This window comes from Sciurus vulgaris (genome assembly GCF_902686455.1).
Source record: "Sciurus vulgaris genome assembly, chromosome: 11".
NCBI classification, from domain to species: domain Eukaryota; kingdom Metazoa; phylum Chordata; class Mammalia; order Rodentia; family Sciuridae; genus Sciurus; species Sciurus vulgaris.
The window spans coordinates 113246949-113261221 of NC_136472.1; the positions used below are offsets into that span (position 1 = coordinate 113246949).

The window sequence follows — 14273 nt, forward strand, 5'->3', positions numbered from 1 at the left end:
TCATCTATTTTTCCAGAGTCCAAAGCAGCCATAAGAGCTGTCTGCCTAGTCAGACACTGTTGAGAAACGGGGAGCAGAAAGGATGGCCCATCTGTTCATGGAAAGAACAGGCAACATCCATGTACCAGTTAGCCTAGTGCATTTAAGAGTTGACTCAGAAATAATCAAGAGCCCTCCCAGAAGTGGCAGCTCAGCCACCCTGTACCAGGATACTTCCCAGGGTGAGCAGAGTCCTCTAGGATTCTGGAAAGTCAAAGGGTTGAAACATTTGTAGATAACAGGAGAGTAGATTGACATCCTTGTGAGGCAAAGGCTTTGCGGTCCTCAGATGCAGATCTGGCAGTGTCAATGAAATGACCAGGGAAAGAGCATCAGGCTCCCCATCAGGCATCTGCATACTGCACCCCCGAAAAAAAGCTATACTCAAGAGATGTTGAGGGGAGACAGTGTGTTTATTGTAGCCAACAGATCCAAGCAATCAGTCAAACTGCCAAAGAAACTCAGTCTGCTCCCAGAAGCAGAAACAGCCCTGCAGTTGGGTCCCAGAGGACCATTTAGACTTCTCTCCCCTCCCAACCACCACACAGCACATAAACCCTAGAGGTGCATAAGTACTGCTTATGCAGCCAGGTTTCCCCCTCCATGTGCACAAAAAGCAATAAGAACATTCCATAATTTGCCTTTGGTGAATCAACTCAAAACATTGAGAAGTGATTACACCCTCTCCCCGCAATGTAACTTTTGGGGTGGGTGTAGTGAGATGTTTTAGATTTGTATATATAATATATCTATACCTATACAGAGAGCCTATGTACAAATGCATCAGCAAGCTTCAGTAAAGGAAGACATCAGCAAGAGGCACAGCAAGGGACACAGGCTGTCTATCCTTAAGACACAAGTAGGAAGGAAGATTTCTTGATTTATCACCTGTTCCAATTTCCTATGTCCTGGGACTATCTTTTTGGACTTGATCAGTATTTCCAATGATTAATCTGCTTAACCTAACCTTGTAAATATTTACCAGCCCAACTTCTCCAAGGAGAGTCACAGAAAGAAATATAGATCCAAACAACTTTCCTTCTTATAAATTGGGAATAACTGTGATGAGTCCATAGCTAGAGGGGCAGATAGCTATTTCCAAAGCCAGTTCCAAGGCACCTCGAGGCATTTCAGTCCTGAAAAATTGTGCTTTGTTCTTATAAGCTAAATCCCATGAGTTAGCCAGCCCATCTTCTTTGCAGTGGCCCTTAATTAGGAGGAAGAGACAGATGGGGGGGAGGTGTGAGAGAGCAGGAGAGGCAGGGGCGGCTGAGAAGCCAACAGACTGAAACCAGCAGAGCACAGTGGTGGGAACATGCAGCCGGAAGTGGACCAGCTTGCTGGCCAAGCTAGGACGCAGGGCAGAGCAACGGCTGCTGTGGAAACATCTCACTGGTGTCCCACCTCGACTCACAGAAGCCCCAGTTTGCTCCCAACCTCACTGCCCTCGGGGAGGCAGCTCAGAGACCCCCTGAGGAAGGTCTAAGAGCCTCAAGAAGAAAGTGCATGTGAGGGCAAGCACCTGGGACAGAGATGGGTCCTGACCCAGCCCCATCTGCTTGGGCCTCTGAGCCCACGGATAGGCATTGCTTTCCCTGGGCTCCACTCTGTCAGGGAAAAGAAGGAAAAGACCCCAGGAGTCTTGGGTTTTTTAAAGAGGAGTTAGGACTTTTTTAATGAACCTAGGGAATCTTGCAAACGATCTGCCTAAATGTTATGAGTCCTGAAAAAAGAAAAGTTCTCAGCATCAGAGCAGATCCTCACATCATGGGACAGGGGGACATGTACTAGATGACCAAAAAATGGTATCTGCAAGCTGCAGAAGTATATCCCACCACCCTTGGTCTCAGTTGGCTGAGGTACCCACGGCCCACCTTTCCACTCCCAGCTGAGTGGCTGGAAGGATGGGTAGTATCACCTGCTCCAGGCGTCCTGGTGGCATGGCTCACCCCCATTGGCAGTGTGTTGATTGGCAGTTAGGTACTGAGCTGATGAGTTGGGAATTTCCAGAAGAGCTGGACTCACCTCACCTGGGAGTCCTCTGGCTATTTGCCCGTCCCTCGTCCTGTGCCCACACCCTCCCTGGCCACTGTGCTCTTGTCCCAGTTGTACCTTCCTTCCTCCCTTCCTAAGGCTCAGATTCTAGAATCCCTTCCTTCTCCCCTAACTCTAATTCTGGAAGAAGTGGTTACAGAGGTGGAAGTAGATGCACCAAAAAACCTTGGTCCTTACAGTGCTGACCTGGCAGTCCCCAACTCTGTTATGGCTTTGTGTGTGCCCCTGGCACCCAGCATGGTGCCTGGCACAGAGCAGATGCTCAATAAATGGTTGTTGAAGTGAATTAAGCTGAATCTCCCACATGCTATTGCTCTTTCCCCAAAATGGCCATCTCATGCCCAGAGGCAGGGATTGGTCCCTGAGACTGTCATGATGCTGTCTCCACCCCCTTTCCCCAGACTCATCCCCTGCCCTGGACACCTAACTCCCTGAGCAGGGCGGGCTGAGCTCCTGGGAGAGGAGCAGGGCTGAATGCCTCCCCTCTAGCCGCCCCCTATCAGGCCCCAGGGGCTCCACCAGGAAAACCACCAGGGGCTCTGTTGATTCAAACTGGAAACCAAAAAGCCAGAGAAGGGGGCAGGACCCTCAGTTTCTGTCACTTGAAACCTCAGTTTCCCCATATGAGAGACTTGGTTAGTTGACCTCTGAGGATCTTCCAAGGTCATATTCTCTGAGTCAGCAGTTTCTGTCCCTGGCTTTCTCCCTCTCTCCAGGCCTAAACCATTCCCTTTTAAGGTGAGTAAAATGGCAGTGAAAGTTGGCTTCTCGCTCATGCTTCTTCCTTTCCCACAAAAGGAGCTGCTGGGGCTGGAGAGCAGGAAACAGGGCTCCAGATGGACCAGGCAGGTCACAGGGCTCAGCAGCTCCATGGCCTCCTCTCTCACATCCCTCCAGCCTTCCCTCCCTTCCTCTTGCCAAAAGCTAGATGGGAACCCTGCTGGGGCAACTGGAAAAGTCCAACCCAAAGCCCTGAAGGAAGCTGCCCTCCTATGCATACCGCCTGGGATCCTGAACCTGGCTGCTCCTGGCTCAGGGGAGGGCCATGGCCCTGTTGGAGCAGGCACACTGCTGCCAACCCCATTCACAAGGGAGCCCCACCCTCAGTCCCTCAGCCGGCCTTGGTGGGTGCCTAGGGTAGAGCACAACCCTGCCTGGAGCTGCTTTTCCGGTACTGTCCTCACTGTCACCGGCAATGGATCAGTAGCGAATAGCAAACCGCCAGCCTCCTGGGGCAGCAGCTAGCGATGGAACCCAGGGCCAGCACAGAGCTCCCTGGGCCGAGGCTGAGTCCAGGTTTGTTCAGCCCTGCTCTCCTTCAGAAATGCACAATCACCCCTGTCACATGCCCCCTCAGTGACAGGACTCCATCCTCACTCCCAGCCTGACGGGTTGCTCTGGGCTAGAGCAGCCAGGGGAGCACGGCAGGGCCACAGCCCAGGCCTTCTCAAGGCCCCTCTGGTCACCTCAGGAGAGCCCACCCTCCCCCCCAGTTCCTCTCCGAAGCCATCACCAGACCAAGCCCCAAGCTGCACCACCACTGCCCGCCTTCCCCATCCTCTGTGGGACCCCACAGGCCTCCTGCCTCCTCTCAGAGACTGTCCTCTCCCCTGGGCCCACACATCCCAGACGCCATGGCAGGTTCTCAGATGGAAGAGAGGTGGGTCACTCCTGGTGCAGGGTGGAGGGGTACGAAGTGAGGGGTTCAGGAGGCCCCAGGTCAGCCCTGGGGTCCTGCTCAAGAGAAGCACACCAAGAGGGCAGGCAGGGTCACGCTGTACAGGGCAGAGAGTGAGAGGAGACAGGACGCGGGGAGGGGCTGCAGGGCCGGCTGCCCATTACTTGGCGCCATCATCCGCGTTGCCCTCGCCGTCCGTCTTGCCGTCCTCCTCAGTCTTCAGGTCATCCGTGCTTAGTTTCTGCTCCTTTTTCCTCCTCACACACTTGACCACCATCAGCACTAAGATGACCACAGCCAGGAAGCCCCCCACCGAGGCCCCCACGATCACCGCTACCGTGGAGTCCCGCTCTGGAGGCTCTGGAGAGGGAAACGAAACAGACCCACTAGCTGGGGCTAGAGAAGGGGCCCCCTAACCAAAGCAGCTCTCCTGCCTGTGTGTGTTATGGGGGTCCCGACTTCACTCTCCTCTCTGCACAGGAATTGAGTCCAAGCCAAAAATCAACCAGGGCAACTGACCACTAAGAACCATACCAAATCCCAGGTCACCAAAAAGACCCCAGAGAAGGGAGCTTTTATCTAAGAGCGTGAACTTCGAGAACAAACTGACCCAAATTGAGTCCTAAATATACTTATGAATTGTATGACCTTAGGTTAACTTATACTTTCTCACCTTGGTGTCTTCATCTGTAAAATGGGGATAAGAATAGTCCCTCCCCAAGAGGTTTTCATGCAGATAAATGAGATAAAGCATAAATCATGGAGTTCAGCCCTATGATTGGAATGCAGTAAGTGCTCAATAAACCAGAGGTCAGGATGGTAAGGGGGTGGTCATGATCCACACCATTCTAAGGACTTTCTCAACACCTGTTCCCTTGGAGACCAGAGAAGAAAATAGATGGCTTCCACCCCACGCAAGGACTCCCCATAGTGCCCTGAGCTAATACTGCACAGAAAGATCAGGGGCCCCCACAGCAGACTGACTCCCACCCCTCACCTTCCAGGAGGACCCGCAGCTGTATCCTGCCATGGCCGCGGTGGCGGTCGGGTGGGTTCATGACATAGCAGTTATAGATGCCCTCATCCTCGAGTTGCACATTTCTCAGCGTCACTGACACATCATACTTGCTGGGGTTCCCCGAGAACTCCACACGGTCTCGGAATCTCTCTAGCTTCAGGTTAATGATCTTCATGCGAAACTGGAGGAACTGGGGAGTGGGAGAGGGGACAGGATGGGCAGCTGCACAGCAAAGAACTGCAAGGACAGTGGAAATGTGCCCTACTCCCATGCACCCTTTCACCAAGGTAGAGAGGCAGTTACCCCCAGAAAGGCCACAGCAGGTATGGCGACGTGCCTCATGTCAAAGCCCTCTGGAGCAGACAGCCCACCCAGGTCCTCTGGGTCCAGTGCGCCCGCAGGGGCAGGTGAGGGGAAAGGTGGGCTTCATGCTGCAAGCTCCTGCCTCCCCGACCCCCGGCCCACCCCAGGGACTCACCATCTCCTCCGAGCAGTTATTACACTCCTGGTAGGTCCAGTTCAGGGAGAACTGTTTATGGTTCACGGTGTAGCAGGAGTTGAAGGTGCAGGACAGGCGGGCATCAGATCCATTGAGAATATTTAGGGTAGTAGGGACTGTGACTTCCATGCTCTGCCCTGGTGGCACTGGAGAAAAAGCCACAAGCTGATGAGGGTTCTGGCTGACAGGGCCAGGGGAAGGACAAGACTTCTGTAGCCAGTGGGGAAGTAGAAGAGGTGAGGCAGTCTTCCACCTGCCCCAGTCCTTTTGCTACCATTTGCCAGCCGAATGAGGGACTTCACTATCCTTGCCTCAGTTTCCCCTTCTTCTTCACCACCTTTAACCATCCTTGTGGGCCAAAGAGCCCTTTCGGCTGAGGCTGCAGTGACCCGCCATGGGGCAGGCAGCTGAGGATCCATGGAGAGTCAGAAGGCCTCACTTGCTCTCCATGCTCAGGGACAGGGCGAGGCAGTGCCCCAGCCCAACCAGGTCCCTCATCTTCCGCAGGCTGACAGGCAGAAAAGAGAGCAGACCAGCAGTGGGAGGGGAGAGGTGCCCAGGAAGAAGAGGCACCGTTCCAGGGACCAGCTGATGGGTCTATGGGGATGGGAAACCAGGCCTGGAAACAGCACATCGAAGAGCTGCTAGAGGCTGACAGGTGGCCCAGTGGGAACCAGACTCGGACCTGGAGACTGGGAGTCAGGCTGTCACAGCTGAGAACAGTCCCTCCCAAGCCGGCATTCTAAGCAGGGCAGAGTCTAGGGGAGGTGCGTAGGACATGACATTGGAGGAGGCTTCTGCTGTCAGGATCACGGAAATACCTCCTAAATATCATGACCCAGACATGATGCCTCACCTTAGCCCTGGCCTTAACTGCCAATATTGTCAAATCTTCACTCCAAAAGATTAACCTAATATTTTTTATTATTTTTTTAATTAAAAATCATAAATTTACATAGGGCAATATTGTTTGATTCATTCTGTTATTTTTTTCCTTCCCCCCACCCCTCCCATCCCTCTTTTCCCTCTATACAGTCCTTCCTTCCTCCATTCTTACCACCCTCGTTATCCCTAACCCTAAACCTAACCCTAACCCTAACGCTAACCCCTCCTACCCCCCATTATATGTCCTCATCCGCTTATCAGTGAGATCATTCGTCCTTTGGCTTTTTGAGATTGGCTTATCTCACTTAGCATGATATTCTCCAATTTCATCCATTTGCCTGCAAATGCCATAATTTTATCATTCTTCATGGTGGAGTAATATTCCATTGTATATATATATATATATATATGCCACAGTTTCTTTATCCATTCATCAACTGAAGGGCATCTAAGTTGGTTCCACAATCTGGCTATAGTGAATTGAGCAGCTATGAACATTGATGTGGCTGTATCTCTGTAGTATGCTGATTTTAAGTTGTTTGAGTATAGGCCAAGGAGTGGGATAGCTGGGTCAAATGGTGGTTCCATTCCAAGTTTTCTGAGGAATCTCCATAGTGCTTTCTAGAGTGGCTGCTCTAATTTGCAACCCCACCAGCAATGTATGAGTGTACCTTTTTCCCCACATCCTCTCCAACACCTATTGTTGCTTGTGTTCTTGATAATCGCCATTCTAATTGGGGTGAGATGAAATCTTAGGGTAGTTTTGATTTGCATTTAATATTAACATGCTGGGGACGTAGCTCAGTGGTAGTGTGCTTGCCTAGTGAGGCCCTAGGTTCCATGCCCAGCACTGCCAAAAGAAAAGAGTAATGTTCAGCATCACTCACTCATTTATTAGATATTTTAATTTTTAATTTTTTTATGTATTCATTTTTGGTACCAGGGATTGAACCCAGGGGTGCTTAACCACTGAGCCACATCCCCAGCCCTTTTTATATTTCATTTAGAGACAGGGTCTCACTGAGTTGCTTGGGGCCTTTCTAAGTTGCTGAGGCTGGCTTTGAACTCTCAATCCTCCTGCCTCAGTGCCCCGCCTGCTGCAGAGGCGTTGGGATTACAGGTGTGCGCCATGGTGCCTGGCTTATTAGATATTTATAAATCATCTACTATGTGCCAGGCAGTTAGTCTAGGCCCTGGGGATTGCCATGGGGCAGAGTCACTGCGTCGTGGAGTTTGTATCCTGGTGAGGGAGACAGTCACAAGGAAAAGAACATGAATGCCACTGTAGGGAGTACTCCATGACAGGAGCCTTAAGGAGTAAAGTATGGACAGGGAGCTGTTTCATTCGTGGTGTTTGGGTGTTCGGGGAAGAGTACCCTGAGAGGGGGACAGCTGGGCCGCACCTAACTCAAGGGAGGGGGCAAGCCTCTTGATGTCTTGAGGGAATGAGTTCCAAGGCCAGGGGAACGCCAAGGGCAAAGTCTCTGTGGCTGGAATGACCTTCACACATCTGAGGTAGAACAAGCAAAGTGACCAAGGGGGCGAATGGTGAGACCTGAGGGAGTGAGGCAGGGACCAGGCCGCAAAGGGTTGTTATGATGATTAACATAAGCCGTAAGTATTCAGCTAACAGTGACTTTTATTATCCTAAATTCTCCTTAGTTCTGTGGCTGGAATAGCAAGGGCTTCAGAGATGGGGCAGCAGGGTGCCTCCAGGCCTGAGGGTACTTTGGAGACTGACCCCTCAAGCCAGTCCCTTGCAATTCCCCCAGACCTGGCAAAAGACCCAGACTGCAAAGCTTCTAGTTTTCTGTTTTGTTGCACAATTTCCCCCACCATCAAGCCCAGGATGGGGGAGTGGGGATAGCTGCTCAAACCTCACCTGAAGGGCCAAGGATTCCAGGTGAGCATTTAAGTGCTCTTTAGGGGAAGACCAACTAGGAAGGCTGAGCAGGCCCCAGTCGGGAGGAGAAAAGCCCAGTGCCCATAGCCTGCACTTTCATAGCCATTTTGAATGATGTGCCAGGCACGGAGGGGGTGTGCAGGAGACATCAACACCACCCCCACTCTGCAGAGCCTGAGAAATCTGAGGGAAGGCGCCGATGGCGGCTTGTCCTGAGTTCACCTTCTGTCCCAGGAATGCCCGGCTTCTCTAGCCCCTTACCTTGGAAGGTCTGCCACCTCACCAGGGTCCCTGACCAAAAAAAGGAAATGCTTTGTGAAGCCTGGCTGGCCCTGTGGGTTCCACCCTCCTTGTTCCTCTGCCCCACCCTCAGCCCCAGGCAACATGCAGGGTTCAAACTGGACCCCACTGGACAGCCTGAGGGATTTGGCACTCCGCTGCAAGCAAGGCCAGCGCTGTGGGGAGAGACGCCTTTTCTGGCTAACAGCAGGGGGCAGAGAGAGGTGCATTGCAGGCTCCCTGCTCCACCCTCCCTGCACCAGGAGGCAGCAGGCAAGATGCATGTGCCCTCTAGCGGTCACAGGGGTCAAACGTTAAGTCCCATCTCCAGAGAGAGAAGGGACATGGGGGTCACGAATCCAGAGCTGGGGGGAACCTCAAGGGTTGGAGATCTAACACCATGGTTTTACCTGTGAGAAAAGAAGGGCCACACAGAGACACACAGAGAACAGGGACAAGCTGAGGCCAGAATCACAGTACCTGACTGCTAGTCCAAGTGGCTGCTGAGGCCTCACCAGAACCACCCCCAGCTCCACAGTTTGGGACTGGGCTCCCACCAGTCCAAGATCTATTAAAGATCGGAAAACTATTGCTCGAGATCAGAGCTGTGAGCAAAATTCTGGTGTCAGGATTAACTCTGCTGCTTCAGGAAAGTAGCTCATCCAGGCCCACACAAGCACCAAAAAAGTGTTGTGGTACCAGGTGATGCTTTAGCACAGGTGAAAATCCCCTCATTTACTACTGACAATGACCCGTCATCACACCATTTTCCAGATGAGGAAAAGTAGCACAAAGAAGTTAAGTGAATAGTCCAGGTTGGCAGCTATAAACGACTAAGTTAGAATTTTAGTTTATGTGGTCTGGCTCCCGTGTTGAGGGGTCCAAGCTGGGTGGGGATGTGATTATGTTCCAGGTCTTCTGATGTCTACATGGTAGGTCCAGCCCCGTAACTTCCAGCCCGCAGCTCCAAGCAGCTTCATCAGAAGGGAATGGACCTGTTTGAAGCAACCTCCCTACAAGAAGAGTCCACAGTCTTCCTATAGTCCCTCTTGGGGACAGGACTGGGGCCTGGGTCTCCTGATCTCCAAAAGACATAAAGGAAATAACAATCAGCAGGGATGCAGTAAGGATGTGGCTTTTGATCTTTGCTCCAAAACATCACCGGTGATGGGCACCCCCTCTCCAGGGCATATCTGACCCCCACAGGCCACTTGTTATCCACGATTCTGACTGGCCCATCTTGCTGTCACCCTGAACATTTTCTCATTTGCCAGACACTATCTCTTAGAGAGACTGAAAGTGAATGCCCTTCACTTCTTTCCAACCCTATAACATCTTATAATGTAGGTTTGTTTTATTCTCAGGTTTCAAAAAAAGAGTAAGCAAGCAATTGCCACCTGGGGCGGCCCCTGCAGCCACCAGGCGGCCTGCGCGCCTCACCATTCAGACCCTCCCTGGCCAGCTCTTGCCACCAGGCCAGGATCAGTGTGTCCTCATCCTTCCTCACTTCCAAACCTCCCATGGCTCCCTGCTGCTTTCAGGACTGAGTCCAGGTTCCTGTGCTCATGGCTTCCAAGCCCTTTGTGCCATCTGGGACCAACCTACATCCCAGCCTCTTCTGCCAGCCTCCATCCTACCATGCAATGCATCTTTTATACGGTGACCTTGGTGTTCTGTTTTTTCCTGAAACCACCACCTTATTTTCCTCCTTCAGGCCCTTGCCCATGTTCCTGCTTCAGGTTGGGAAGTTCATTCACCCTCTCTCTGGGGCTCACCCACGCATCCCTCAGATGCCAGCTCATAAAGCGTAGCCTGAGTGACAGCTTCCCCAGTGTTCTGGTCCTCTCCCCAGGCCTGTTCCTATCTCTTCCCCATAACAGGGAGGCAGAATGGCATAGTGGCCAAGACCAGGGCTCTAGTGCCCCTGTCTGATCTTAGGCAAGATAGTTAACCTTCCGGTAGCTCAGTTTCCTCATCAAACATATAGGGGCCATCTGTACCATAGGGCCTACCTCTTGAGGTCATTTTGAGGATTAAGTGACCTCCCACTCGTATAAAGCTCTGTACAGTGCCTGGCACACAGCCCTTGACAACAGGTGGCTGCTTTGTTATCATTATTACGGATAGTATGGCACACACAATTTTGCATAGCTGTTGTTTGTGTGTGTGCCTGTGTCTCTTAAGAGGCTCTGGGGAACTGATTCTTGTTCATCTTGGTATCCTGGGCACCCGGAACAGTAGGCACTCAATAAAATTCTGGGTCCCTGATGCCAGCAGTGGGCTTGAGTGAAGACCAGATTCTACTTCATGGGCCTCCAGTAACAGAGCTCAGACTTCAGTAATCAGGTCAGTGACTGCAGAGTCAAGGATCTTGAGAAAAACTCTAGGGAGCCCAATCATTCAGAATGTTTTGAGCTAAAAAACCAGCCTCCTGTGCTTCTGTTGTGGGTACCAGTTGCCCAGTCAGCCCTTCCTCTTCTCAGCTCTACAGGCATCCCTATGAGCCCCGCCCCGTACAGTCCCCTCCATCAACACTTGTGGCATCCCTCCATCCTGGTGATCCATGCTGCTACAACCACCAGTTCTGTTGTTCACACAGCCCTCAGCCTTGGAGTATGGGGGCATGCCTCAACATAGGCCCAGTCAAGTTCAAGTTCAAAGTCTTCATCCCTACATCCTCCCCACTCAGGAGCTTTAGCTTCCTCCTGCAACCATTCACACCTCCTACACCAGATCTTATCCCAGAATCCACCTTCCCCTAAGCTGCAGTTCCTTATCCTATTCACTGAACCCTTACTTTCTTCTCTGAGGTATGGTTCTACAAGGCTGCCTCCCCTTGGCAGGAAGCTCTCCCTAACTCCAGAGGGAAGGTGCCTCTCCTTCACCTCTGGTTTCTCAAATGCAGCCTACTCTCCCAAATCCCCCTTTTAGTCTGCACTTGAAATTCTACCAGCATGATTGGTACTGCAGTACCATTTCTTGAACATTGGGGGCAGTAAAGCCCAACATTTAAGATGAGGTACTGCAGTCAGACCCCCACAGAGTTCAAATCTCTGCTCCCCTTATGTTACTCATGTGACCTTATTGGGCAAGTTACTTCACTTCTCTGTACCCATTTCTTCCCTGTAGTGTGAGTATAATAATCATATCTAACTCATACAATTGCTGTGAGGATTAAGCAAGACGCTCTGGGTCTGGGCTCATGGAAAAGTGCTTAGAAGGTTAACCATTATTGAGACCCTGCTATGTGGCAGATCCTTAACATCCAGCCAGAGGGAGCCTCCAGTTTACCCCTGAGACAACTGCAACTCAAAGAGATTGAGTAACTTGCCCATGTCATTAAGTAAATAATTATGTTGGCTTCAAACCCAGGTCCAATTCTAAGCTTCCACAACATAACTGTACTGTTGTTAATATGCCAAATAATTCAGCACAGCTAATAGGACTTATCATGCAGTCCTGTCGGGGGCTCTGAATATCTCTGCTTAGCACTCCTGCCGGATATCATGGCATACACAGAGAGACAGACAGACAGACAGAAACTTGGTGACAGGGAACATTCCCACTGACAATCCTTGAACTTGACTCGGTCACTGCACCAGCAATGAGTAAGTTTAGGAGCAAGAATGAAACTATCTACGAGGCAGGTTTACAGCTAACCTTCTAGCCCACTTGCCCACCAGGAAGTCTACGAGTGGTCCGATATGAAATTGACATTCGGGACCGATTTGACAGGGCAGTCCATGAGACTGCTGGACAGTTCCAAGCCTAGTTTCAAAGGGCCATACTCTTGCTTGGCCCAGGGGTTCCATTTATTTTTCTCTGTCTTTCTCCTGAATCTCTTCACCTGACCCCTCCTCATTCCATCTGGCCAAGCCAAAGGTGCCTCCTCCACCATCCCCCAGTGCCTGCTTCTGCAGTTTTCCCAATCCAGAGATCATTCCTCAAGCCTGCTTCCCACCTACTCCCACACACATTCCAACAAATCAGTGGGGCAGATTTTCAGGACGCCAGACCCAGACTCAACTTTCCACTCCCAGCTCTCCCTCACAGTGTCTCTACCCTGAGTCCACCAGGATCCAAAAATCAAGGTTTGCGAAAGAAACCTTTTAAAGAAGCCATAAGCCCCAGGACCCCACATCCGCAGCAACTAAAAAAACAAACAAAACAAAACAAAAAAAAATCTCGAAGAGACTCCGCAGATCAGCCTACCCGCTGCCCCACCCCCACATCGGTCCACTTCAGGGAAATTCTTTAAAACATCACCTCCCTTGATAATTTTCATCCATCCCTGAGCAACACTCAGATACCCTGACCAACATCTCTGAGACCAAGCTGTCCCAGCATTTTGCAGTCCCAGCAACGTCCCCCCAGTCCCCAGCGCCTCCTTTCCCAAGGACACAGAGGGAAGCGCTAACATTGTCTTCCTTCCTGCCCCCTGCCCCCTCCTCCTCCAGCTGCAGCTGCACTTCTGAACCCTCAGGAGCATGCAGATGTGGGTCTAACTTACCCAAAGTGAAAAAGAGACTGAGCCCCGTGAGACTGAAGGCAGGGCGAGGTAGCCAGGCATCCCTGTGCATTTTCAGAGACTGAGATGTTAGGCGGGTGGGCTATGGGAGAGGGTGATTTGAGGGACCAAGGACTACAAGGGAGGAATGGTTAGATGCTAAAAAAGAAAATGCACGGATGTACTTCAAAGACATATACAACATTAAGGAAGCTTTATTTCCATCTCTCTAATATGGCCGACTTGTATGTTGCTGCTAAAAAGAGAGAGAGGGGGAGTGTGGAAGGGAGAGAGAGAAAAAGGGGGATGGAGTAAATATTGTGGTTGGTGGATTTCAAAAAGCAGGTGGGAGGGCATAAAAAAGTCTTTCTGAAAAGAACAAAGTTTCCAGAAAGTTTCACCTTCTCAAGTAAGAACTAAAGCAAATCCTGCCTTTCTACTTCTCTTGGAATGCTTTTTAGATTTTGAAAACTGTTAGAGGAATACATTTATTTCAAAGCTGCAAACAGGAGGGAGTTTTTTTCATCATTTAACGCCCCCTCCAAAAAAAAAGACCTAAAAAGGAAATGCTTGTTTTTATGTTGTTTGGGAAGGGTTCAGGGAAGTGAGCTGGAGAGACTTTTCAGGAAGTAATGACCCTCATCGTGCCGGCATTTCCACGGAAAACAGAACATGCAAGGAGGTTGGTGCAAAAACACCGAAGAGATCCTACAATCAGATGGAACCCAACGGCTTGGGGACCCAGATGCAAACAAATCAACAGGAAAATGACATTTTTGAGACAATTTGGAAAATGAAAATATGGAGTGGGTATTAGATACCCCAAATGAGAAATTCTTCATTTTGTGAGTTGTGATAATACTACTGTGGTTATGTTCTTTAGCGTCTTTGTTAAAGATACACACAGGAGTGTTGATAGGGGACATGATATGACTGGAATTTGCTTTAAAATATTTCAGGGGTTAAAATCAAAAAGGTGGAAGAAGTGTGTGTCAACAGCATAGACGAGGCTGAAGGTGGTCTTGCTGACTGGAGATGGCTGTGAGGTGTTCATTGTACAGTCCTCTCCTCTGTTGTGGAGATTTGAAACTTTTTTTTTCTTTTAAAGGAGAAAAAAATAGGCTAATGTCACAAGTAGGTGAACTTGGAGAGGGAGTAGCAAGGTAACCCTGGACAAAAAAGGAAACATGGTCAAGTGGAATATAGAGTCTCTTGAGGCAATCCCAAGCATTTTTAAAGGGCCATTTGTGTGTCATTATGTGCCAAAGAGGGATTGAGGAATATGAATACCTAAGAGGCTATGAACTCTGTGCCAAGTACTTGATATGTGATATTGCAACTTAATCTTAACTCTAGGAGAGGTTTTTTTTTTTTTTTTTTAGTTGTTGATGGGCCTTTATTTTATTGATT

The 14273-nt window shown here is 50.3% G+C and overlaps 1 protein-coding gene across 1 annotated transcript; it reads right to left on the reverse strand.

The window, feature by feature from the left end:
* Positions 1-433: 433 nt before the first annotated feature.
* On the reverse strand, positions 434-13129 carry SCN2B (sodium voltage-gated channel beta subunit 2). Its single transcript, XM_079103999.1, has 4 exons — positions 12867-13129; positions 5269-5435; positions 4770-4980; positions 434-4132 (listed from the first exon to the last, which is right to left on the reverse strand). Exons 1-4 carry the CDS (start codon positions 12934-12936, stop codon positions 3933-3935), a joined length of 648 nt encoding a protein of 215 aa, XP_078960125.1. The 5' UTR covers positions 12937-13129; the 3' UTR covers positions 434-3932.
* Between the last annotated feature and the right edge of the window lie 1144 nt (positions 13130-14273).

Bases quoted from the DNA above. Each gene is read 5' to 3' on its own strand.
- SCN2B (XM_079103999.1), bottom strand. From the start codon at position 12,936: ATGCACAGGGATGCCTGGCTACCTCGCCCTGCCTTCAGTCTCACGGGG. The intron at 5,436-12,866 runs GTAAGTTAGACC...CTTTTTCTCCAG, and splicing joins CAGTCTCTTTTTCACTTTGG to TGCCACCAGGGCAGAGCATG. The intron at 4,981-5,268 runs GTGAGTCCCTGG...CCCACTCCCCAG, and splicing joins ATAACTGCTCGGAGGAGATG to TTCCTCCAGTTTCGCATGAA.